Raw genomic sequence first — 22,577 nt, forward strand, 5'->3', positions numbered from 1 at the left:
GAGGCTGGGGGGGTATTTGGGGAGGCTGGGGGGGGATTTAAGGAGGCTGGGGGGTTTTGGGGGGCTGGAGGGTGTTTGGGGAGCCTGGGGGGGGATTTGAGGAGGCTAAGGGGGGTATTTGGGGGGGGGGTCTGGAGGGTATTTGGGGAGCCTGAGGGATATTTGGGTGCCTGGGGATGATTTGGGGAACCTGGGGGGCGGGGGGGGGGGGCAAGACTCCCCCATCCCATGTCTGCAGAGGGCTCCAGTGTAGCTTCACCCATGAAACCACCGCTGCTCCCCCGGCGGACACCGAAACCCAGAGCCACCCCGCACCCATCCACCCCACGCCGTTGGGGTCCCCATCCGATCGGGGGCCTCACTCTGCGCACCCGTTTATTGTCCCACAGGGCCCCCCGGTGCGCCCCCAACGCCGAATCCCGCCCGGAGCCTCCTTCTGGGACCCGGGGTGGAGGTGCTGGAGGCCGAAGCTGCGTGCTGCAGTGCTGCAGGTCAGACGTGGCAAGCGGAGACGGGCTTTGGGGAGCCCGGAGCAGGGGGAGTGACGGGGACTGGGGGACCCTCGAGGTGCCCCCCGCAGGCTCAGGGCTGCCCCTCGCACACCCAGGGGAGCTGGCTCGTGCAGGGGTAGTCGAACCACGTGCCGTCCTTGCGGACCACCGCGCAATTCTCCTGCTGCCCGCCGTTGGGCTCGTTCCTGTGCCACGAGCTGCGATGAGGGAAGTGACACAGCTTAGGGGTGGCCCCCTCCGCGTCCCCAAGCCCCCGTCACCCTGTCCCCGGCGCCCATTGGGCTGTACCTTTGTTCCCTGGGCAGGATGGTCCCGTCTGCCCGCTTCCAGGTGCCCTCGACCTCTTTATCCGTGATGCCCAGCCAGGAGGAGTCTCGCAGAATGGTCTGGATGTAAGTCTGGGGGCAGAGGCGTTGTCACCCAGGTGCAGAGCCCCCCCCTCAAGACCCCTGCACATCCTTGGGGACAGCTGGGGACAGCAGGTCTCGGTGCCAGGTAGGTCCCAATGCTGCTCCCGCACCTCCCCACGCTGCTCTGGCCACCACCAGCACAACCTCTGCCCAGGAGTGAGGAGACGTGGGGGAAATTTGGTGGGTTTTTTTGAGCTGGGGGACAGTTAGAGGATGTATGGGGTCAGGGATGGCAGGATTAGGGCCTCGGAACACCGGAGCAAATTTAGGGTTAAAAAGGACAGAATTTGGGTAAAAAGTAGAGTATCTGAGTATTTAGAGAATAAAAGTAAGAGCTAGATGCACAGCAGCATCCTCCCATGGGAAAAGGTGGTGTGGGGTGACCTCAGAGCAGGCCCTAAAGTTCAGGACAGGGGTTTGGGGGTCCACGAGAGGCTTCCAGCTGCCCCCCCTCACGGGGGCCGGGATCTGTCCCCCTTACCCGCTCCTTGGGGCTGTCCACCTCCAGGAGCCGCGTGCCCAGGGCCAAGCAGAAGCGCTGCGCCGACTCCCAGGTGCTCGTCGTCGCAGAGTGGAAATAGCACGAGTCCTCGAAATAGGTCCAGCCTCTGGAGCAAGGGGGGCAACCTGGGGAGGGGAAGCAGAAAGGGGGTCACCCCCCAGATAGGGCTGCGGTAGCTGCCAGGGTCCCCTCTGGGTTAGGGGTAGGGTTAGAACCCTGATGGGTTTGGGGTTAAATCCTATATATTTAGGGTTAGGTCTGGGTTGAGCCCCATTGGGGTTTAGGCTAGGTTAGGATTAGGTTAAATCCTATATATTTAGAGATGTAACTGGGTTCGGGTGCCATTAGGGTTTGGGTTTAGCTTGAGTCCTCTATATTTAGGTTTACAACTGGGTTGGGGTTAGCTGGGCTAGGACTTCACTAGGGTTTGGACTCCTTTAGGGTTAGCTTAAATCAAATAATTTAGGATTAGGCCTGAGCTAGGGCCTCGTTGCAGTTTGGGCTTCTCTTAAGCCACATCCCTTCCAGGCTGGGGCTGTGTTTCAGCCTGTTAAGGGTCGGGCAAGGCCCTAAATATCCACGGTCAGGAACTGACTGGAGCGTGAGCAGATGTTGTCCTTGCTCCCGTGGGCGACCCAGCGGCTCCACTCGCGGTCCCCAATGAAGAGCATCACGGTGTGCTTCTGGTTGTTGCCGTAATTGAAATAGAGATCGTGGCCGGCCAGCGCCAGCAGCGCGCCGTCGCGGCACTCCCAGCGCTGCAGCCTGCCGTCCTCCCGGCACGGCTGCAGCCACACCGTGGACAGGTTTTGCCCCCTGGCCGCCGTCACGCACGAGCGGGACCCCGCCGTGCTTCGCAGCCGGTCCCCAGGGAGCCACTGGAAGCGTTGCGCCGCCGCCTCGGGCCGGCACGTCGCCGCCGTCAGCTGCTGCCCGCGCGCTTCCACGCACTTGTTGTGCGCTTCGTTGTACAGCAGGAAGGGCGCGGAGGCTGTGGAGAGGGGGACGGTGATGGGGGGGGGAGGGTGCGTGGGGCCCTGGGACAGTGACACCGTGGAAATGGGGAGGGGGGGGACGCGGCACGGCCACGCACCCACGTTCGGCGGCTGCTTCGCCATCTCCGCTTCGTCCAGGGCCACCGTCAGGGCTGCGACTGGGGGAGGCAAAGGGTCACCGTGCTGCGGGGGTCCTATTGCAGCCCCCCAGCCCCCCAATTACCTTAACTCTGCCCCCAGCAGCCCCAGCATCATCTCCCGGGGTGGGGGAGCTGCCGTGCCCCCCCCGGTACTCACTGCGCCGTGAGCCAATGGCGAGGAGGAGCACGTTGAGCAGCACCGAGACCCCCAGGGCCGCGGCACCCACCAGCACCAGCCTCTCCTGGGAGCAGCACGGGCGCGCTGGGGAGGGTGAGTGGGTGACGATCGGTCCCGACGGGGCTGCAGGGCCCCGATTCGGGCTGCACAGCCTCGTCCCAACAGGGATGGGCTCACCTGGGGGGTCAGGAAGGTGCTTGCGGCTTGGCACGGCGATGGGGGGGTCGAGGGGCTCGTATGGGTTCTCCTCCATAGGGCACGGGTCACTGCAGGCTGGAGAAGGGGCAGCAGGGATGGTGTTCGTGGGGGATCCCCCCCCTCTTGTGCCACCACCAGCCCTGGGGACCCTTGTCAAGCACCACGATGAGGGCTTCCCCCCCATGTCACCACCCTGGGGACTCCCCCATTGGGTACCAGAGGTGGGAGATGAGCCCCAGGGCTCCCCTGTGGGCAGCGGGGATGGAAATGGGGATCCCCTTTGGTGCCACCATCTGCCCTGGGGACCCCTCCTCAGATCCCAAAAGGGACAGGCTCGGGGCATGAACTGGGGACTGCTGGGCTCACCCCCACCCCAGCCAGCACCCCAGGGTGTTCCTTACCTTCCTTGCCGCCAGGCCCCAGCACCCATTTTTGCCCTTCCCTGGGCTGGCTGGGCTCGATGTTGCCGTACATCATCCCCGCAGCACCGCTGAGCTCTCCCCACGGGTGTCCCCACTGATAAGGCATGAGGAAGGGGGGGGCCCGGATGCACCCCTGCCTTGGGATGGGCCTCAGAGGGGCCCGCGAGCACCCACAGCTTCCTCCCCACATCCCGGGGCTTGGCCGGAGGTGACACCGCCTGTGATGGTCCCCAGTGATGTCCCTGCGGGGTCTTGGCACAAGGAAGGGTCATGGAGCCTGCAGGCTGCACCCATGGGTGGCACAGCGGGGACCTGGGAGCACCCATGACAGTATCCAGCGTGTCCCCATGCCTAGGGTGCACCATGGGGTGTCCCCAAGCCTGCTGTGTGCCCATGCCCAGGGTGTCCCCATGCCCAGCACGTCTCTGGTGTCCACCCACACCCAGCTGCACCCACACCCGTCCCAGCACCCGTGGGAGATCTGGGTGACCCCAAGAGGACAGAAGGAGCACTTCGGGGGGGGGGGGGGGGGAGGACAGGAAGGGGGGGGACGGACACCCAGCCCCATGTCATCTCCGGGGGTGCAGGAAGAGCTGGGTGCTATCAGCACCCACCAGCCTCGGCCACAGCTCCCCAGCCATGACCAGCACCCAGCTTATCGCGCCCAGTGGGAGTGGGCACCCGCTGTGGTGGTGACGGGTGAGCCGTGGTGGCTCCCACGGTGGAGCCAGATGTGCCGTGGCAACATTGGGTATTCCATGGTGGTGGAGGGTGCCCCATGGTGGTTCCGAGTGTCCCATGGTGGTTCTGGGTCACTCGTAGTGGTGCCAGGTGTCCCATGGTGGTTCTGGGTGTCCTGTGGGGGTTCCAGGTGTCCCATGGCAGTGCCAGGTGTCCTGTGGTGGTTCTGGGTGTCCCATAGTGGTGCCAGGTGTCCCATGGTGGTGCTAGGTGTCCCGTGGTGGTTCTGGGCGTCCCGTGGTGGTTCTGGGTGTCTCATGGTGGTTCTGGGTGTCCCATGGTAGTGCCAGGTGTCACATGGTGGTTCTGGGCATCCCACGGTGGTGTCGGGTGTCCCATGGTGGTGTCGGGCGCCCCGTGGTGGTGCCAGGTGTCCCATGATGATGGCTGTCCTGTGGGCTACCCCATCGCAGTGACGAGTGTGCCGTGGCAGTGCCGGGCGTCCCCACGCCTGTCCGTGTCCCCCTGCCCGTCCCCGTCCTCCCCCCGCGATGCACGTCCCCACAAGGACCCCCCAGGCCCCCTCTCCCCTCCCCAGGAGGGATCCCCACGCCCACGCGTGTCCGCGGCCCCCCGGGGCTCTGCAGCGCGTCCCGCAGCCCCCAGGCGGCGCCGCAACGGCGGGAGCGGAGCCGCCGAGAGGCGGAGCCGAGCGCAGCCGGGACCGGCACCGGCACCGGCACCGGGGGGAGCCGGGGTGGGGGGACCCCAGCCCCGGGGCGCGGCGCTCGGGACCGGGGCACACGGGACCGGGAGGAGCCGGGACCGGGGAGCAAAGGGAGCGGGCAGCGGGAAGCGAGCGCTGCAGGTAAGGGGGGGGGGGGACCGGTACCGGGGAGGAAGGGGCGGTGGGGGGGGGGGGTGCTGGGCCCCGGTTACCGGGGGATGTAACGGGGAATGGGACCGGGCTGTGCCCAGTACTGGTGGCCCCGTTGGCAGCTGGGCCCGGTCCCTGTCACCCCGTCACGGTACCGGGTGGCTGGCGGCCACCCAGGGTGCCCCCGTTGAAGGCGGACGTTGGATCCACCGCAGCCCCAGGGTGACACCGTAGGGTGCTGCCTGCTCACCGCCCCCCCCCCACCTTGTGCCGCAGATGGGCCCGGGAAGCCACCGGGAGCACCGAAGCCACACCGGGGTGCCATGAGGGCATGGACAGCGGCAGCACCGGTTTGGGGTCACTGTGCCAGCACCGAGCGTTTGGCAGCAGCGCCGAACTGACACCCAGCAGGCAGGACCAGGCCGACACCAGCAGTGCCGAAACGATGCTGCGGTGTTGGGCCGGGGCTGATTTGGGGACACAAGGCCAGGACCAGGCGGACACCAGCAGCGCCAAAGTGGGGACGCGACGCCGCGACCCTGCTGACAGTGGCAGCACCGATTTGGGGACGCGAGGCAGGGAGCGGGCGGACACCGACATCACCGAACCGATGCTGGGGTGCCGGGACCGTGACGATGCTGGCAGCTCCAACCCCGTGCCGGAGCACCGGGATGTGGCAACCACCAGCAACACCAATTGGGGGCCACGGTGCCAGGACATGGCTGATGCCGGCAGCACCAAACTGGACCCATGGCCCCAACGCGAGGATGCCAGGGCAGAGCTGAGACAGGGTGATGGCAAGGACCCTGCCACCGTGGCTCGTCCCTTCTGCTGCAGGGCGTGCGGGAAGCGCTTCGGTGCGAGCACCACGCTGATGCGGCACCAGGCACTGCACGGGGCCGAGCGCCCTTTCTCCTGCACCGAGTGCGGCCACGGCTTCTGCGACCGGGCAGCGCTGGCCACGCACCAGCGTGGCCACACGGGTGAGCGACCCTTCGCTTGCACCGAGTGTGGCAAAGCCTTCGCCGGTAGCGCGGGGCTGCTGGTGCATCAGCGGGCGCACACGGGCGAGCGTCCCTTCGCCTGCGCCGAGTGCGGGCAGCGTTTCCGGCAGAGCGCCCACCTGGCCCAGCACCAGCAGGGCGCCCACAGTGCGGGACGCCCACACCGCTGCCTACAGTGCGGCAAAGCCTTCGCCCTGCGCTCCACGCTGGCCCGGCACACGCAGACCCACACGGGCGAGCGGCCCCACGCCTGTGGCGAGTGCGGGCAGCGTTTCCGGCAGCGGGCGCACCTTGCCCGGCACCGGCTGGCGCACACAGGCGAGCGGCCCTTCCCCTGTGGCCAGTGCGGCAAAGCCTTCGCCCTCCGTGCCACGCTGCTGCGGCACCAGCTGGTGCACACCGGCGAGCGCCCGCACCGGTGCCCCGACTGTCCCCGCGCCTACACCCAAAGCGCCTACCTGGCCCAGCACCGCCGCAGCGCCCACACCGGCCAGCGGCCCCACGCCTGCCCCGAGTGCCCGCGTGCCTTCGCAGACCGTGCCAACCTCCTGCGGCACCGCCGGGGCCATGCCGGTGGGCGGCCCTTCGCCTGCGGGCAGTGCGGGCAGCGCTTCACCCAGCGGGCCAGCTTGCTGGAGCACGGCCGGCGGCACACGGGGGAGCGGCCGCACCGCTGTCCCCAGTGCCACCGTGGCTTCCGGCACCGCTCAGCACTGCTGCGGCACCGGCGGGCGCATGCTGGTGAACGACCCTTTCCCTGCACCCACTGCGGTCGCCGCTACAGCCGCAGCTCCAACCTCCTGCTGCACCAGCGCGTCCACACGCCCGACTGATGCCGGAGAAGCACCCATGGGTGACACTGGTGCGGCTGTGGGGATTATTCCTCCCTGCTGGTTTCATACAGCGTCTGTCTTGCACTTTGCTGCGGCCACGGGCACCACAGGGGCATTTGATGGTGTCATCTGGTGGTTGTTGTCTGCTGGCCACCGCCAGCCCCCAGCCTTGAAGCTTTATTCCAGCAGGAGAAACAGTACCAGGTTTGTTTTAAATAATAATAATTAAAAAAAAAAAAAAAAGAAAATATACAGCAGTCACTTCTCCCCCCACCACGAGGTCGGTCCTGCGGCAAAGCAGGGCATGGCCAGGCCACGGAGGGGGGATTTGGGCCAGTGCAACAGTGCAGGATGGTGGAAAAGGAGGGGAGGGGTCCCTGGAGCCCCCGTTGTCACCCCAGCTTGGGGACAGTAGTGGGGACAAGCCTGGGGCGGGTGGGAAAGTGCCACGGGGCTGAGCCCTGGCCAGGGAAGCGGCCATGGAAGAGGAGGTCGGGGGGGCCCCGGGGTGCGGAGGTAGTGCCAGGGCAACACCCGGGGGTACTCTTGGGCTCCTTCGGTGCCATCTGGGCTCACGTGTGGGACATGGAGGAGGCTCGGGCTGGGCTTGGGCGGTGCCGCAGGCTCTTCTCGTCCTCCTGGGGAGAGAGGGGATACGTGGGGGACAGCAGGATGGGGACACGGCGCAACACCCGTCGGCTCCCAGCTGGGCAGCTCTGCCCCATGTAACCCCCTCCATGCACACCTTTGGGGGCCTCCATTTTGGGGGTTCCCCGCAACTGGGGCCAGGATCTGCCCCATGTTACCCCCTCCATGCATGGGGTTGTGGCACCCTTGGGAGCCCCCAAGCTCTGAGAGGCCTCATTTTGGAGGGTCCCTGTGGTTGGGGAGTACTCACAGCCTCCAAAGTGCCAGCTCCGGGCCACTCAGTCGGGGCAAATGCTTCCTCCTCACCCCGCATGAGCTCCGGCCCCTCATCCTCGTACTCAGTGAGATAGTCGGACTCCTCTGGGAAGGGAAAGGGGGGGGACTCAGGGTCAGGCCCCGAGCCCAGATCAGGCCCCCAGCCCTGCACCCTGGCCCCTGCTCACCGTCCGCATAGCCGTCCGATGGGTAGGGCTTGGCGGGCTCGATGCGGGAGATGATCTCTGCCAGGTCCGTGAAGCCAGCGCTGGGGCATGTGAGCACCTACGGGGCAGGGGGGAAATAGAGGGGAAGGTGTGTGAGATGTGCCCCCAACCATGAGAGGGGAGAGGATGGGGGACGTGAGATGGGTAAGGCAGTGGAAGGGTACTGGGGGGGGCAGTATGGGCAAAGAAGGACAAAAGCTGCTCAAGAGGTGTGAGGGCTTGGGTGGCCCATGCCAGGATGCCCTGGGGCAGGTCCCATGCAGCCACTGCCACCTGCAGACCCCGGTGCCACCCCTGCTCACGTCCATGCGTTTGCTCTCATAGAAGTCGGCCGAGCGCCTGTCCTTCACCATCTTCTCGATGATGTCGCCCCGGCTCCAACCGTCGAAGACCACCTTGCCGTGCTGGTACCCCACGTCCTGTGGGGAGAGCGACCGCAGCCCGTTGGTGGCCTGGGCACCCCAAAGGATGGCCCAGGATTCCAGCTGATGGCCAGGACATCCCATCCGATGGCATGGGACACCCAATTGATGGCTGGGGCACCCAACCGATGGTCAGGGCACTCCCAAATGGTAGCCAGGAAACCCTAAACAATGACCTAGGGACCCTGAATGATGACCCTGGTACCTCAAATGATGGCCAGGACACTGCAGTTGATGGCCTGGGCACCCTGAATGATAGCTTGGGCAACCCGAGATGATGATCCAGTCACCCCATTAATGGCCAGGGCACCCAAATGATGGCTTGGACATGCAACTGAAGGCAAAGACATCCCAACCAGTTGCTGGGGAACCCTAGAAATAGCCAAGATGTCTCAAATGATGGCCTGAGGTATGCTGTTAATGGCTAGGAGACCCAATCAATGACCAGGGTACCCCAACTGATGGGCCAAAGCACTCCTAAATGGTGGCTGGGTCACCCAGTTCATTGCTGGTTGACCCTACCTGATGACCAGGACACGCTGCTAATGGTCTGGATGCTCAACAGATGCTCAAGGTACCCCAATCGTTGTCAGAGGTACCCCATTAGTGGCTGGGGCATCCCAATCAACACCCAGAACACCCCAGATGATGGCTGAAAAACCCCAACCAATGACTTGAGACACCCTATTGATAGTCCAGGCCACCCCCTCAGCCTCTCCATCCCTGACTCACGTAGATCTCGTCGAACTTGCCGAAATCCATGGTCTTGAAGCGGTCAATGGGGGGGCGGATGTACTCGCAGTAGGAGCTGGACTTCACCACCTCCAGCTGCCGCACGCATGACACGTACGCCAACCGCGACTGGATCTCTGCCATGTCGGGCACCTGTGAAGACAGAGAGCTCAGCACCCTGCCTGCACTGTCCCCACTGGTGTCCCCACATCCCGCTGCTCCTCACCTTGACTTTCTCAGCCCAGGGGTTGAGGCGTTTCCAGAGCAGCCACCAGCCTGACAGGCTGTCCCCGTAGTTGCACAGGTCCGTCTCGTCCTGGCTGCCCACATCGATGGCGATCACTGTCTTGGCACCCATGTTGCGGGCGATGTCGGCTGCAGGGTGGGAAAAGAGGAAGCTGGGTCGGCAGCACTCTGGTTTTCCCCAGTCCGAGCCCACCACAAGAGGCGGTGGCACAAGTGGAGCAGGGCGAGGGATTGTTCCTGACCATGGGCTGGATGGCAAAGCCATGCTGAGGGCTCATGGGGGGACGAGGAATGTCCCGTGGGTGCTGGACTTGGGGGCAGGAGCCCAGTGGCATGATGTGCCAGTGGGGAGCAGAGCGGCATTGCAACCTGCTGCATGTGCAGAGGTGACAGGAGGGTGCAGGCAAGTTGCGGCATCCACGGTGGGATAAGAAGTGTGGAAGGACCCCCATGAGGGCACCCAGTGCCAAGGACACCAGGATATGATGCAGGGCAGATGGAGACGGCTTGAATGTGGAGGAAGATGGAGATGTCCCAGGAGGACACCTGGTACTGAGGACATCAAGAAATGATGTTCCAACAGGGAGGAAGGTGACTTGCATGTCAAGGATGGAGATGCTCCAGGAGGGCAAAAGACATCAAGAAACGATGACTCAGGGTGGCTGAAGTTGGTTTGTGCATGAAGGAGCACAAAGATGTCCCAGGAGGGCAGCCAGTACCAAAGACACCAAAAGGTGTAGGATGGAGGGAGGTGGCTTGCAGAGTATATTGATGTCCTGGGAGGGCACCTGGTGTCAAAGACACCAAGAGATGGTAACAGATAGATGGAGCTGTCTTGCATGGGAAGGAGGACAGAGATGCCCAGGGAGGGCATCTAGTGCTGAGAACACAAGGATGAGAGGATGATGCAAGATGGATGAAGGTGGTTGGCATGTGAAGGAGCATGCAGATGCTCTGGGAGGGCACCAAGTGTCAAGGATGCCAAGAGATGATGCAAGATGAATGGAGACAGCTTGCATGTGAAGAAGGATGAAGATGCCCTGGGAAGGCACATGGTACTGAGGACATCAGGAGAGGATGATGCAGGTTGGATGAAAGGGGTTGGCAGAGGAAGGAGCATGAAGATGCTCTAGGAGGGCACCCTGTGCTGAGAACACCCAGAGGTGATGCAAGACAGAGGAACATTTTTTGTACATGAAGAGCGAAGATGATCTGGGATCATCTTGGTGCTGAGAACACCAAGAGCTGACAACACTGTGCGAGTTTTGTACATGAAGGAGGATGAAGATGCCCCAAGAGGACACCCAACACCAAAGTATGATGCAAGACAAAGGGCCACGTCTTGTATATGAATAAACATGAAGATGCCCTTGGAAGCCGCCTGGTGCTGAGGACACCAAGAGACGACACAAGACAGATGGACGTATTTTGCACGGGAAGTAGGATGAAGATGCCGAGAGGGCACCCAATGCCAAAGACACCAAGAATCAATGCAAAACCATGCGAAACAGCCCAAATCCAGCCTCAATGGTGGATTGAAGACCACTGAAGACCCATCCCTTGGTGGGCACATGGCTCCCACTCAACCGCCCACCACTGGGGCCGGACCTGGAGCAGCATCGGCTGTGGCAGGCGGTGGCGGTGATGCTGGTGGGGCGCTACTTGCCTGGCAGGTTGTTGATGTAACCACCGTCCATCAGCAAGTTGCCGTCCTTGGGGTCGCAGAGTGGCGGTAGGTACCCAGAAAGGGTCATGCTGGCTCGCACGTACCGCCAGAGCGAGCCTGCGCCGGCGGGGAACAAACGCAGTGAGCACGGCCCACCCCACGCCTGCCTGAGCCCCCCAGGGGGCTGCCCCTCACCCCTGCCCTTGCCTGGGGACATCTGCACCCCATGGGAATCCGGTGGGCACTCATGGGTGGCAGAGGCACCCACCGGGGCAGCACGCACCCTGACTGGCCATTTACAAAGCCTAGATGGCTCCACCTGAGATGGGATGTGGGGTTGTTTTGTGTGTTGCTTTTTATTTTTGGGTGGGGAAAGGGGTTGTTTTTGGGGGGCCGGTAGCCCCGGAGAGGGAGATGCTGACCTGGGACATTGTTAACATAGCAGCCGTCCACGAGCCAGTGGCTGTCCTTAGGGTCGCAGAGCGGAGGCAGGTAGGGGGTATAAGATGCACTAGCTCGGACGTAGCGCCAAACACTGCCTGCCGGAGGGAGAGGACACCGTCATGGTCCTGGGGGGACGGGACATGCGCGAGCCCCCGGCAACAGGTGACCGAGGCTGCTGGCACTGGTGGGGTGTTTTTAGTCCCAAGAGCGAGCCACTCTGGGGAAAACACCTTGGCCACACTGGGATGGGGAATGACAGAGGGTTAGGGATGGTGAGTGGGAGTTAGTTGGCATTAGAGGCCAGAGGAGCAGGTGGAGCAAGAGCCAGGCTGTCTACAAGCCACCGCGTGCGCCCCATGGACGGCTCAATGTCCCAGGTGAGCTCCAGCACCAGGCAAGGATGAGGGGCAGCCACCACGTTATCCCCACCACTGCCACCGCGTGGTCCCCATCACCACCACTGCATTGTCCCTATCACAATGTCCCCATCACCACCACCACGTTGACCCCACCACCAGGTTGTCCTCACCATCACATTGTGCCCACCACCATCACATTGTCCCCGCCATCATCACATTGTCCCAACCACCACCACCACGTTGTCCCCAGCAGGACAGCCCCACACCCCCATGCTGTGAGTGAGGGTTACTGGGGTTAGTGGTGAGCAGATATGTTAGAGGGGACGTGCACACTCGGGGGGGGAGCTCCGCACCCCAGTTCTGTTGCCAACCCCATCAAGGACGTGGGGCATAGCTCAAGGGAGCTGAGCTTTGCTGGTTACCAGCATTGCGTGGCCTTGGGACACCACCAATGCCTGGGCTCCAAGCCCTTTGCTTGCCAGGATGTGTCCTCCCCCAGCCAGGTGACAGTGGCACCGTTTTTGGGGTGCCGGTAAGGAGGGTCCCCACACAGGGAGACACGGTGGTGCCAGAGAGCATCCCCAGTTCCCTGGGGAGCTCTTACCGTCCGTGTGCACCCGCATGGCCGAGGCCGTGATGTCGGTCGTGACGTTGAAGTAGGGAAGCCAAAGGTCCTGTGGGGACAAGAGGAGGTGGGTGACATCGTGGGGACGGTGGCAGTAGGGTGGGGAGCCAGTTGGAACCCCCTGTGGGTGGGTGCAGCCCTGGGAAGGGCTGTGCGGCGCACCTCGATCTGCTTGTCCTGGAAAACCTTGTTGATGCTGGCATTGAAGGCTGAGCCCGAAAACATGGAGGTGATGGGGTAGGTGAGATCCAGGACAGTCTCGAACACCGAATTCATGCACTGGAGGAGGAGGTAGGGGAGGAAGGAGGAGGAGAAGGAGAAAGAGGAGGAAAAGAAAGAAGGAGAAAAAAGGAAAGGAGAAAGAAAAAAGAGGAGACGAAGGAAGAGAGAAGGAGAAAGAAAAGAAGGGAGAAAATATAAGGAGGGAGAAAAAGAGGAAGAAGAAAAGGAAGAGGAACAGGAAGAAGAGAGGAAGGTGCTTTAGAAACACCCTGGCCATGGCTGGCCCCAGGCAGGCAGGGCACTGTGCTGGTGTCCACCCAAAACGGCGATGGTGAGGGCCTGGTGCGCGCCCCTGCCCAGCTTCGCCAGGCACCCACCTTGGCCCACTCGCGTGCTCGCTGCTTGGTGCGCACGGCGCTGCGCTCCTCGGCATACAGCGCCCCGATGAAGGAGCCGATGGAGGTGCCACCAACCATGTCAATGGGGATCCCCGCCTCCTCCATCGACTTGATCACCCCGATGTGTGAGCAGCCCCTGGCCGGGGGGAAGCAGATGGAGGAGACGAGGTGGGGAAAAATAAAGAAGAAAGTGGTCACTGGATAATAATGACAGCGGTCACGGGAGCGGGACACCCATCCCGCTGGGTCGCATCCTGCCCCAGCACAGCACCCACCTGGCTCCGCCGCCCCCCAGGACAAGGGCAATGGTGTTACCGGTGAGCACCCGCGCCAGGCGGGAGAAGTCGCTGTGCCGATCAGCACTCTTCTCAAAGACCTTCTCGTACATCTCCCGCTGGGGGACAAGGAACAACGGGTGACGATGGCAGCAGAGTGCAGGGGACACCCGGGCTGGGGACGTGCGGCAGTGGCACCTACCAGCTTGGCGGGGCTGCGACGGGAGAAGACACGTCGGGGACACTTGATGTGCAGGTGGCCCGAGCACCAGCTCCGCATGTTGAGCCACTCAACGGTGCGGGACGGGCTGGGGCCATCCTCGCGGTGCAGGAGGACCAGCTGCTTCAGCGCACGCACTGCCGTGTTCTCCAGCATCTGCTCCAGCTGCAGAGGACATCAGCGGCATGGCGCTGCGTTGTCCCCGCCACGCGCACCCCGCCACGCGCCCCTCACCTCTCCCAGCGCCGGCTCCTGGTCGCCCAAGCCTACGATGAGGATGCAGTCAGCCTGACGGATGCAGCGCACGGTCCACGGCGTCAGGGTGCAGTCGGTTTGGTAGAGCACGATGCGGTGGATGTCTTCTTGCTGTGCCAGCCAGCCCGACAGGCGATACTCCTGGATGCTGCCAGGATGGAGGGGTCAGATGCGGCATGGCGTTGGGTCACCAGCAATGTCCCTCCTGCCGGGAGTTACCTGTCAAGCGCCGAGGAGCCAAGTCGAGCGCGAATGATGTCGCTGGTGAGGAGCAGTGTGGGACCTGGGAGAGGTAGGACCGTGGTCACAGGGATGTCATGTGGCCATGGTCATCACCAAGCCATGGTCACCACCATGCCATGGGGACCCAATCACCACCAAGCCACAGTCACCACCACACCATGGGGTTCCAGCACCCTTCCATGGCCATTGGCATGCCATGGAGCTGTGGTTACCACTGTGTCATGGTCACTGTTACACCATGGGGCTGCTGTCAATGTCATATCATGGCCTGGGGGACCATCACACCACGGTCACCTCCGTGCCATGGCCACCACTGTGCCGCAGTTGCTGCTGCCATGCCAGCACTCACCAATGGCGTTAAGTGCGTGCTTGAGCTCCAACGTGAAGGCGGCTGTGGGCACATCGTCACACACCGGCAGCACCGCCACTGTTGACAGGTTGCTGGTAGGGTTGGTGGGCTCCGAGCTGGAGGCCATGCCCAAACCAGAGCCTGCATGAAGAGAAGATGCGGTGGCAGCAGGAGGACAGCATGACAGGGCAGGGGACACTTTCTGGACTCTGCTCCGATGACAGCCACCAGCTCCAGGAAGGATTCCTTGGCACCCCTTGTCACCTTGTCCCCACTGTCCTTCATCCCTTTGGGACCCACCTGCAAAGGGGCCGCGGAGCTGCTGGAGGTTTCCCAAGATCTTCTGGCTCAGGAGGTGGATGAGACGGGTGACAACCTGTGGGACAAGGACGGGGACAATCATCAGAGCTGGCGGGGCTCCCTGAGCCAGAGACATATTAACTCCCCGGAGCAAGACCAGAACCAGCATTCCATGTGCTTTTTTGGGTGCCACCACCACTAACACCCATCCCTGGGGACCTCAGCGAAGAACATCCCTTTAGGACACCAGCCTTTTTCCCCTGCCAGCTCTCATCACTGCCTTAATTATTTAATTTAAGATGATTTTAATGGGTGTCAGAACCACCAGTTGGGATACTGGGACATGCTCCTTCCCCTGGAAGGACCAGCAGACCCTGGCATAGGGATCTCCAACATTGGAGGTCTCCAGACTTCAGCAGGACCAAGCCATGGACACCAGCACCAGCATCTCTCCAGCCTCTCATATCTCACAAAATGTTGAGGTTGGTGAAGTTTCAAGACTTCCCCTGAGGCACGCCTCTGCCATGCTCGGGTTGATCCCTTCTCCATTTTGGGTTTTGACAGAGAGGATCCATCCCACGTGATCCATCTTCCCATGGCGGTACGGTTGGGACCCCCCAGCACAACCCATTTTGCTCCCACGGCAGGGCAGGATTTTGGGGATACCTGGGGGTATCGACGCTTGATGTTGTTCAAGGTGCCCTCAGGCAGCTTAGCCAGCTCTGTGTCTCGGACCGCGTGGACCGTGGTGGCACGGGGCTGCCGGGTGAGGGCTTCCACCTGGAGAAGATGACGTATAGCTGAGACATATAGCCAAGATGTATCGCACGCCCCAGCACCAGCACGGGTCTCACCACGCCGATGAGGTCCCCGCGGCCGTACTCCCCAATAAGCTCCTTCTTGCCGCTGCCCTTCTGGATGACGGAGCGGAGGCGCCCGTTGAGCGCGATGTAGGTGCAGTCTGACTTGTCGCCCTGCCTGGGGACGCCACCAAAGAGATGTCACCCCTGTGCTAAGGGGGTCCCCACCGAGCCGAGGTGGGGGGCACCCACCTGTAGAGCGCCCGGCCGGCCTCCACTGCCATCCAGTCGATGGCGAAGTCCATCTGGCGCACGAAGGGTGACATGCGGGCAGCCACGGTGTGGGCGACACTCAGCACCACGCTGGGCTGCTCCCGCATGATCCTATGGACCGACAGCAGCTGGGGGACAAGGTGGTGGCCCCAAGAGATGCCACCACCATAGATGCTGAGCTGTGTTCAGCCCAGAACCCCCCTCCAGCACCAAAACCCCTTCGTTGGTGCTTGGGACTCACTCGTAGAAGTCCGATTTGGAGATCTTGAGGAAGGTGCAGTCACGGTTGGCCTTGATGGTGAAGATGAGGGGCTCGCCAGTGAGCACAGCCAGCTGCCCCACCATCTCGCCAGGCTGCGTCAGGAAGAGGCAGACGTCCTCCGCCTTGTCGATCATCCTCTGGTACACGTGCAGGCAGCCCCACAGCACGAAGTGGAGGCTCACGTCCTGCCAAAACGGCGCCCTGTCACCAGGACCCTGCCTCGATCACCCCCCGGGGGCAAGGGGTCCCCACCAGCAACGCTTGGGGTTTCTTCTGCTCCTCTTCACTTGGGGTTTTGCACTCTCAGCAGCTCCAGGGATGGTCCCTGTCCCCCACCACCCATACGGCAGGCATAGGAGGTGCAGCACCCCATGGAAATATGGGGTAGGGAGAGCAAGATGTCACAGCAGCCCCGCAAAACCCAGACCCACCTGGTCCCCTTGACGGGCAATGACCGTGCCAGCTTTCGCATGATGGAGCAAAACGCGATTGTTGAGCAGAGAAGGGTCCTGGGTGGAAGAAGGATTTCACGTGAGGTGATAGGGACCACCAGGAAGCCAAAGGAAACTACCACAAAGTGATTGGGACCACCACGAGACCACAGGGGCCTGCCACGAGGTGATGGGGACCCACCATGTTGTGATGGGGACCTACCATGAGGTGACGAGGATACCACAAGGCCACAGGGGCCCAACATGAGGTGATGGGGACACCATAAGGAAACAGAACCCTCCAAGAGGCCATGGGGGACCACCATGAGACAATGGGACCCACCAGGAGGCAACGGGGAGCACCATGAGGCGATGGGGACCCACCATGAGGTGATGGGAGCCTACCACAAGGGGACGGGGACCCACCACAAAGCCACGCAGGCCCAGAACAAGCTGACAGGGAGCACCACGAGGCAATGGGGAACCACCACGAGGCCAAGATCTCCCCTCGCCAGCTCCGTTTGCGGTCTCACCTCCACCTTCATCAGCTTGACCAGCTCCCGCTTGGCAGCCTCAAAGATGGCACTGGTCTGGCGGCCCTGGTAGGGCCCAAAGGGCCAGTCCCCGCTCGCTGAGTCGTCCTCGCAGTAGTTGTAGCGGTAGACACCCGATGGCTGCTCCTCCACCGTCACCGACTTGCGCTCCTTGGGCTCGTGTGAGACGGACTGAGGGGACAAGGGACAGGTCCAGCACCGGTCTGCGTCGAGGCGGATGCGGATTTGGGAGGATGTAATTGGCCACGGCCTTACCCGGGAGAAGGCGGCCATGGCGCCGGTGCTGTCCTCCTGCAGCGACACCGAGATGCGGCCGCGCTCGTAGGCCATGTCAAAGTCGGAGCGGGGACCCTTCTGGATACCTGCGCCCCGCCAGGGAGGGGACAGGATGGTCACTGGTGGGGCACCGGGACCCCAAGCTGGGCGCAGGGAGGGATTGCGAGGCCGGAGTGGGGCATGCATGAGGCTGGGAAGGGGGGATGATACATGGCCAGGGGGGCTGCAACAACACTGGGGGGGCTGCATGAGCCCAGAGTGGGACATACGACCCTTAGGGGGGCTGCATGACCCTTGGGGGGCTGCATGAATCCAGAGTGAGAAGAATGACACTTGGGGGGGCTTCATGACCCTTGCGGGAGGTGCATAATCCTCGGGGGGGCTGCATGAGCCTTGGGGGGGCTGCATGACCCTTGGGGTGGTTGCACGAGCCCAAAGTGGGACGCACAACCCTCAGGAGGTGACGCACGAACCCAAGGGCCCCCCCTTCTTTCCTCCAGCCCCCGACCCACCAGAGATATCCACTGGCATGGAGATGCAGCGGCTCAGCAGCGGCGGCGCAGGGGCATCCAGGGCTCCGGCTTTCAGCGGCTCAACTGCGGGACGAGACGGGCATGAGAGGCCTCCTGCTGTAGGGTGGGGGTTCGGGAGGGTAAGGGGGGGTCTGGTCACCCCACCCCGGACCCTACCCAGCTCCATTTGCCTTTCCCTGCCCTCTTCGGCGGCGCTGAGCCCCCGCTTGCTGTGGCGGACGGGGCTGGTGCGGGTGGCGTGGCCGGGCTGCGGGAAGAGCCGCAGCGGCTGCATCTCCTACAAAGGGGACGCGTCACCAGCACAATGACAAGGGGTGTCCCCCTTTTTGGGGGGACCCAGACAAGAACCCCATTTTCAGGAGGCTCCCCCCCATGCTCACGTGGCTGAAAAGCTCGTTGGTCAATCCCAAGTAATTGTGCAGCGCCAGGAAGGTGACGCGCTGCAAGCGCACCATGATGATCTGCAGGGACCAGAAGGCATCAGCGTCCCTTGTCCACCCCTGGGGACACCCCCCCCCCGCCCCGTGTCCCCTCCCCGGTGCCAGGCTCACCTGTACCACCCGCACCAAGCTTTCGGGGTATTTCTCGAAGACGGCTGAGAAGGCTTCAACTGGCAGCCGCAGCACGGTGGAGTCCTCCGCCGCCCGCGCGCACACCGTCCGGTACGGCCGCTGGTGGCCCTAGGGGACAGCCAGCGGTGGCAGTGTCACTGCCAGGATGGCGAGACACCCCCCTCCCTGGCTTGGAGGGGGTATGAAGGGACAGCTGCAGCCACGGTTGGTGTGGTGGGGTTTGGGGATGGCCACGCTTGCTCCGGGAGAGGTTTGGGGACAGCCCTGGTTGGGCTTGGGGACAGCCACGGTCGGTTTTACTGAGTTTGGGGACAGCCATGATCAGGTTGAGGGGACCCCCAGTTGCCTGGGGGAAGGTCTGGGGACAGCTGCAGGGCCAGTACCGTGATGACATCGAGGATGCTGAGCAGGCTGTGCACGCTGTCTCCGGGGAACACCTCTTTCATCACCGTCTCCTTTCCGTCCTACACAGCACAAACCGCCCTGCTCTTACAGCCCTGTCCCCGCAGCGTCCCCCTCCTGTCCCCAGCCCTGTCCCCGCACCGGCTCGGTCAGGAGCAGCTCCAGCTTGCCATCCTGCAGCACGTAGATGCTGGTGTCGGGCTGACCGGGTCGGAAGACGTAATCCCCTTGCTGACACTGCTGGAAAACCATGTGCTTGCAGAGCTCCAGGAACAGCGGCTTCTCAAAGTGTCCCAGCACCCTGTGAGGATGGGGACAGCAGGTGACACCAAGCCTGACGGGCACCACATCAAAAAGTCACTCCAGCATCCCATCAGCTCAGCACCAGGGGATGCAGAGAGGAGAGCATCTTCCGAACGCCCGTAGGTCCATCGCCCCATAAAATGGCTTCGGGGTGGGGATGGTGGGGCCAGATCCTGAACCCAGGGCTGGATCCTGAACCTCACCGGACGTTTTTGAGCATGTAGAGCACCTCGGAGGGGAGGTGGGAATTGGCCACGTCAAATTCAGTCAGGTCGGCTTCCAGCACGGAGGGCGGGGGCTCCTTCAGCTGCAGCGTGGGCAGCTCCTTCTGGATGCGCAGGAACCTGAGGGGACAGCGAGGTGACAGTGAGGTGACACCGGGTTCTGCCACCGCCCGCCACCCGCCTGCCAGCGGTGGCACCTCACTTTTTGGCAATGTTGAGCATCTTGAGCTTCTTCTTCATGCGGGGCCGCGAGGTGCTGGAGATGGTGGTGTCCACCAGGGAGGAGGTGGACTGGGAGACCTGGCGGGGACCGAGAGGGGATGTCACCCACCAGTGACACCAGGGAGATGCCACCCCCACTGCCACCCCAGGCATCACCTTGCGCATGATCTTGCGTCCGTAGAAAAGCACCTTGTCCCTCTTTCGGAAGCGGTATTTGGGTGTCCCCTGCGCCGGGACCTCTGGATAGCAGGAAGGGGACAGGTTAACGGGGCACGGCCCTGTCACCCCGCCACTGTCACCTACCGGAGGCCACCCACCCCGTGTCACCACCCTGTGCCCCCCTGCCTTGTGCCACCTCCCCGCATGCCCATTCCTCTGTGCTTCGTGGAGGAAACTGAGGCATGGGTGGCGCCGGGGGCATCACTCTGTGCCATTCCCCAGGGCCACCATGGTGTTGTCACTCACTCTTAAGGCGCAGCCGCCGGACCAGCACCACGATGGCAGTGGCGACGAGGACCGCGAAGAGGCTGAGGCTGAGCATCACCCCCAGTACCTACGGAGGGAGACGGGATCCCCATGAGGCCCCTGGACCCCCCTGTTGCATGGGGACAAACGTGTGGGGTGACCGATGGCACTGCCACCCTGGTGACGCTCATGGAGGAGAGGTGCTTGACGGTGTTGGGGACCAGGATGGTGTGCCTTGGGGTGTGGGGACAAGAACTTGTCCTCAAAGGGGCTAAGCAGCATCGGGAACCAGGACAGTGTCCCTAAAGGCATGGGGACAAGTTTGTGTCCCCTTGGGGGTGCTCAACAGCATCAGGACCAGGACACTGTCCCTTGTGACATGGGGACAAGCTTGTGTCCCTTCAGATGGGCTCAACAGTTCTGGGTATGAGGATGTTGTTCCTGGGGCATATGGGGACAAGTTCCTCTCCCTTGGGGCACGGGGACAAGTTTGTGCCCCCCGGGGGTGCTCAGCAGCACCAGGGACCAGGACACCACCCCCAAGGGAGCAGGAACCACTCGGTGTCCCCCGGGGCACGGTGACAACCTCGCAAGCCCTTAGGGGCGCTCAACAGCAGCCGGTCCAGGACCGCGTCCCCAAGGGCACGGGGACAGGTTTGTCACCTTCATTTCCCTTAATGGCATCAGGCACCAGAACGCTGTCCCTTGGGGCACAGGGACACACTCGCGTCCCCTTGGACTGGGATGTCGGGGACTGGGACGCTGGGGGTCAGGATTTTGGGACCAGGACGTTGTCCCCGAGGGCGTGGGGACGAGTTGGTGGTACTCACCGCCCCGGTGGAGAGCTGCTCGTCAGCAAACAGCCTGGGCAGCACGGCCGTCAGGGACGCGTCCTGCGGGGACAGGTGGCTGAGCCCCAGGGCGGGGGACACCGCGGGGTGGGGACCGTCACCCCATCCAGCGGCAGTGGCGTTTCCTACCTCCGCCTCCTCCTGCGGCTCCGACTCGCCCTGCCCCATGGCTGCCGCGGGGCTCTGCCCATGCAGGAAGCTGCCGAAAAAGGGGGAAAACGGGACAAAATAATTCGGGGTTCGCCGTACGGGGACGCGCAAGCAGAGCAGTGACGGTAGGACGACGTCCCCAAATGGGGCGATTCCGCCCCGATTAAATGCACGGGGGTCACAGCAGGGAGGGTCTGGGGTGTCCCCAGGGTGTCCCCGTGGCGCTGGGTGGCACGGAGGGACTGGGTGAGGACTTCTGTGTCCCTCTGGGGACTTTTGTGTCCCCTCTCCCAGCGGGGAGAGGAAGTGGTGGCAGGAACCATCGGGCGTTGCGACAGCCGTCAACGCCATGCTGAGGCCACCGCTGGTCCCCGGTGTCACGCGTCACCCCGGGTGCCCCCCCCGCTGCTCGCCCCACTGGCACCCGAAGGGGACGGTGCCACCCCCGGCGTCCCCCGTCCTTCCCAAGGACGCCCGGGGAGGTGGCGGTGGCATCGGCAGGCACCGGCGCGGGGACGTCACCGGCACATGTCACCCCCTGCCACCGCCGCCACGGGTGGGGACAGCGTGAGCCAGGGCCCCCCCTGGGGGTGACAACTGCCCCCCCCATGGCTTCTACCCCCCCCCCCCCAGGCCAGTATTGCCCCCACGGCTGGTTCTGCCCCCTACCTAAGACAAACCGCTCCCAGCATTGACACCCCCCCCCAAGGCCAGCATTGCCCCGCATCCCCCCCCGGCCTGTTATTACCCCCCCGACCCTTTAATACCCCCCCCCAAGGTAAAAATCTCCCCCCCCAGCTAATAATACTCTCCTCCCACCCCCCATACAGACAATATTGCCCCCCCAAACCCATACTCCCCCCCCCCAAGGGCTAACGTTGCCTCACCCCCACCCCCCAGGCGTTATTGCCCCCTCCCCAGGCTAATATCGCCCCCCCCCGGGGTATTGCCCCCTCCCAACATGCCCCCCCCCCCCGACTGGCACTACCTCCTTCCCTCCCCCTCCCAGGCGGTAAATCCCCCCGGCCGGGCCGCTGGAGCGCCCTCCATCCCCCCCCCGCCTCCGTTACCGCCCCCCCGGGGGCTCCGCGCTCACCAACCGCCGGTCGCCGCCTCCCGCCCCGGCCTCGGCGGCGGCCCCCGCGGGGTCATGGCTCCTTTAAGGCCGCCCGCCCTCCCCCGCTGACGTCACGGGGGAGGAGGGCGTCCAGGCGGCGCCGCCATCTTGGGAAGGTCCGCCGGCAGACTGAGGGGAGGCCATTGGGGAGCGCGGGCGCCATCTTGGGCGTGGAACGAGGGGGGGGCGATGTTATCGCAGGGCGGCGGGGAGGGCGTTTGGGCCCCGGCGCCATCTTGGGAGTGGCAGGGGGAGGCCTAACCCCCACCCCGGGCACCCTCAGGGTCCTGGGGGAGACAGAGGGCACCCCGGGGGGGGCGGGGGGGGGGAGGCACCCCGGGACTGACCTCGTCCCCATGGGCATCCCAGGGTGGGCGCACCCCAGCACCAGCCCTGTCCCCAGGGGTGCCAGCACCGCCCCCGAGGTGACAGCCACCCCCCCACCGCCCCCACGCCCTCCCCATGGCGCAGGGCACCCATGGGTGCCGGGGCAGGGCCCCACAG

The 22,577-nt window shown here is 63.6% G+C and overlaps 3 protein-coding genes across 6 annotated transcripts; 1 reads left to right on the top strand and 2 right to left on the bottom strand.

Annotated features, from left to right (window-relative positions):
• Positions 1-346: 346 nt before the first annotated feature.
• Positions 347-3,776, bottom strand: LOC310888550 (macrophage mannose receptor 1-like). The gene is made up of 8 exons (XM_083815323.1): positions 3,337-3,776; positions 2,915-3,010; positions 2,717-2,821; positions 2,518-2,577; positions 2,020-2,415; positions 1,404-1,549; positions 801-910; positions 347-709 (listed from the first exon to the last, which is right to left on the bottom strand). Exons 1-8 carry the CDS (start codon positions 3,545-3,547, stop codon positions 583-585), a joined length of 1,251 nt encoding a protein of 416 aa, XP_083671449.1. The 5' UTR covers positions 3,548-3,776; the 3' UTR covers positions 347-582.
• LOC310888546 (uncharacterized protein) lies at positions 2,690-7,021 on the top strand. Of its 2 annotated transcripts, none has more exons than XM_083815315.1 (2): positions 2,690-2,830; positions 5,192-7,021. In XM_083815315.1, the coding sequence occupies exon 2, from the start codon at positions 5,247-5,249 to the stop codon at positions 6,750-6,752; it is 1,506 nt and encodes a 501-aa protein (XP_083671441.1). In that variant the 5' UTR covers positions 2,690-2,830; positions 5,192-5,246; the 3' UTR covers positions 6,753-7,021. The 2 variants fall into 2 exon arrangements, with proteins under 2 accessions (XP_083671441.1, XP_083671440.1); XM_083815314.1 differs by lacking the exon at positions 2,690-2,830 and adding an exon at positions 4,169-4,906.
• On the bottom strand, positions 6,884-22,443 carry PNPLA6 (patatin like domain 6, lysophospholipase). 3 transcript variants are annotated; one of them, XM_083815296.1, is made up of 36 exons: positions 22,053-22,443; positions 20,936-21,005; positions 20,786-20,848; positions 19,956-20,043; positions 19,647-19,729; positions 19,471-19,568; positions 19,248-19,388; positions 18,883-19,042; positions 18,723-18,803; positions 18,319-18,447; positions 18,148-18,228; positions 17,924-18,044; positions 17,747-17,830; positions 17,214-17,320; positions 16,938-17,129; positions 16,405-16,482; positions 15,953-16,158; positions 15,691-15,822; positions 15,493-15,616; positions 15,305-15,418; positions 14,639-14,714; positions 14,339-14,479; positions 13,966-14,029; positions 13,726-13,894; positions 13,474-13,656; positions 13,272-13,390; positions 12,976-13,132; positions 12,539-12,655; positions 12,356-12,425; positions 11,371-11,487; positions 9,263-9,411; positions 9,037-9,189; positions 8,185-8,301; positions 7,844-7,940; positions 7,651-7,760; positions 6,884-7,390 (listed from the first exon to the last, which is right to left on the bottom strand). In XM_083815296.1, exons 1-36 carry the CDS (start codon positions 22,106-22,108, stop codon positions 7,325-7,327), a joined length of 4,113 nt encoding a protein of 1,370 aa, XP_083671422.1. In that variant the 5' UTR covers positions 22,109-22,443; the 3' UTR covers positions 6,884-7,324. The 3 variants fall into 3 exon arrangements, with proteins under 3 accessions (XP_083671422.1, XP_083671424.1, XP_083671423.1); XM_083815298.1 differs by lacking the exons at positions 6,884-7,390; positions 7,651-7,760; positions 7,844-7,940; positions 8,185-8,301; positions 9,037-9,189 and having other exon boundaries at positions 9,269-11,065; positions 16,938-17,320; XM_083815297.1 differs by lacking the exons at positions 6,884-7,390; positions 7,651-7,760; positions 7,844-7,940; positions 8,185-8,301; positions 9,037-9,189 and having other exon boundaries at positions 9,269-11,065; positions 17,747-18,044.
• Between the last annotated feature and the right edge of the window lie 134 nt (positions 22,444-22,577).

This window comes from Anser anser (genome assembly GCF_964211835.1).
Source record: "Anser anser genome assembly, chromosome: 38".
Classification (NCBI taxonomy): Eukaryota; Metazoa; Chordata; class Aves; order Anseriformes; family Anatidae; genus Anser; species Anser anser.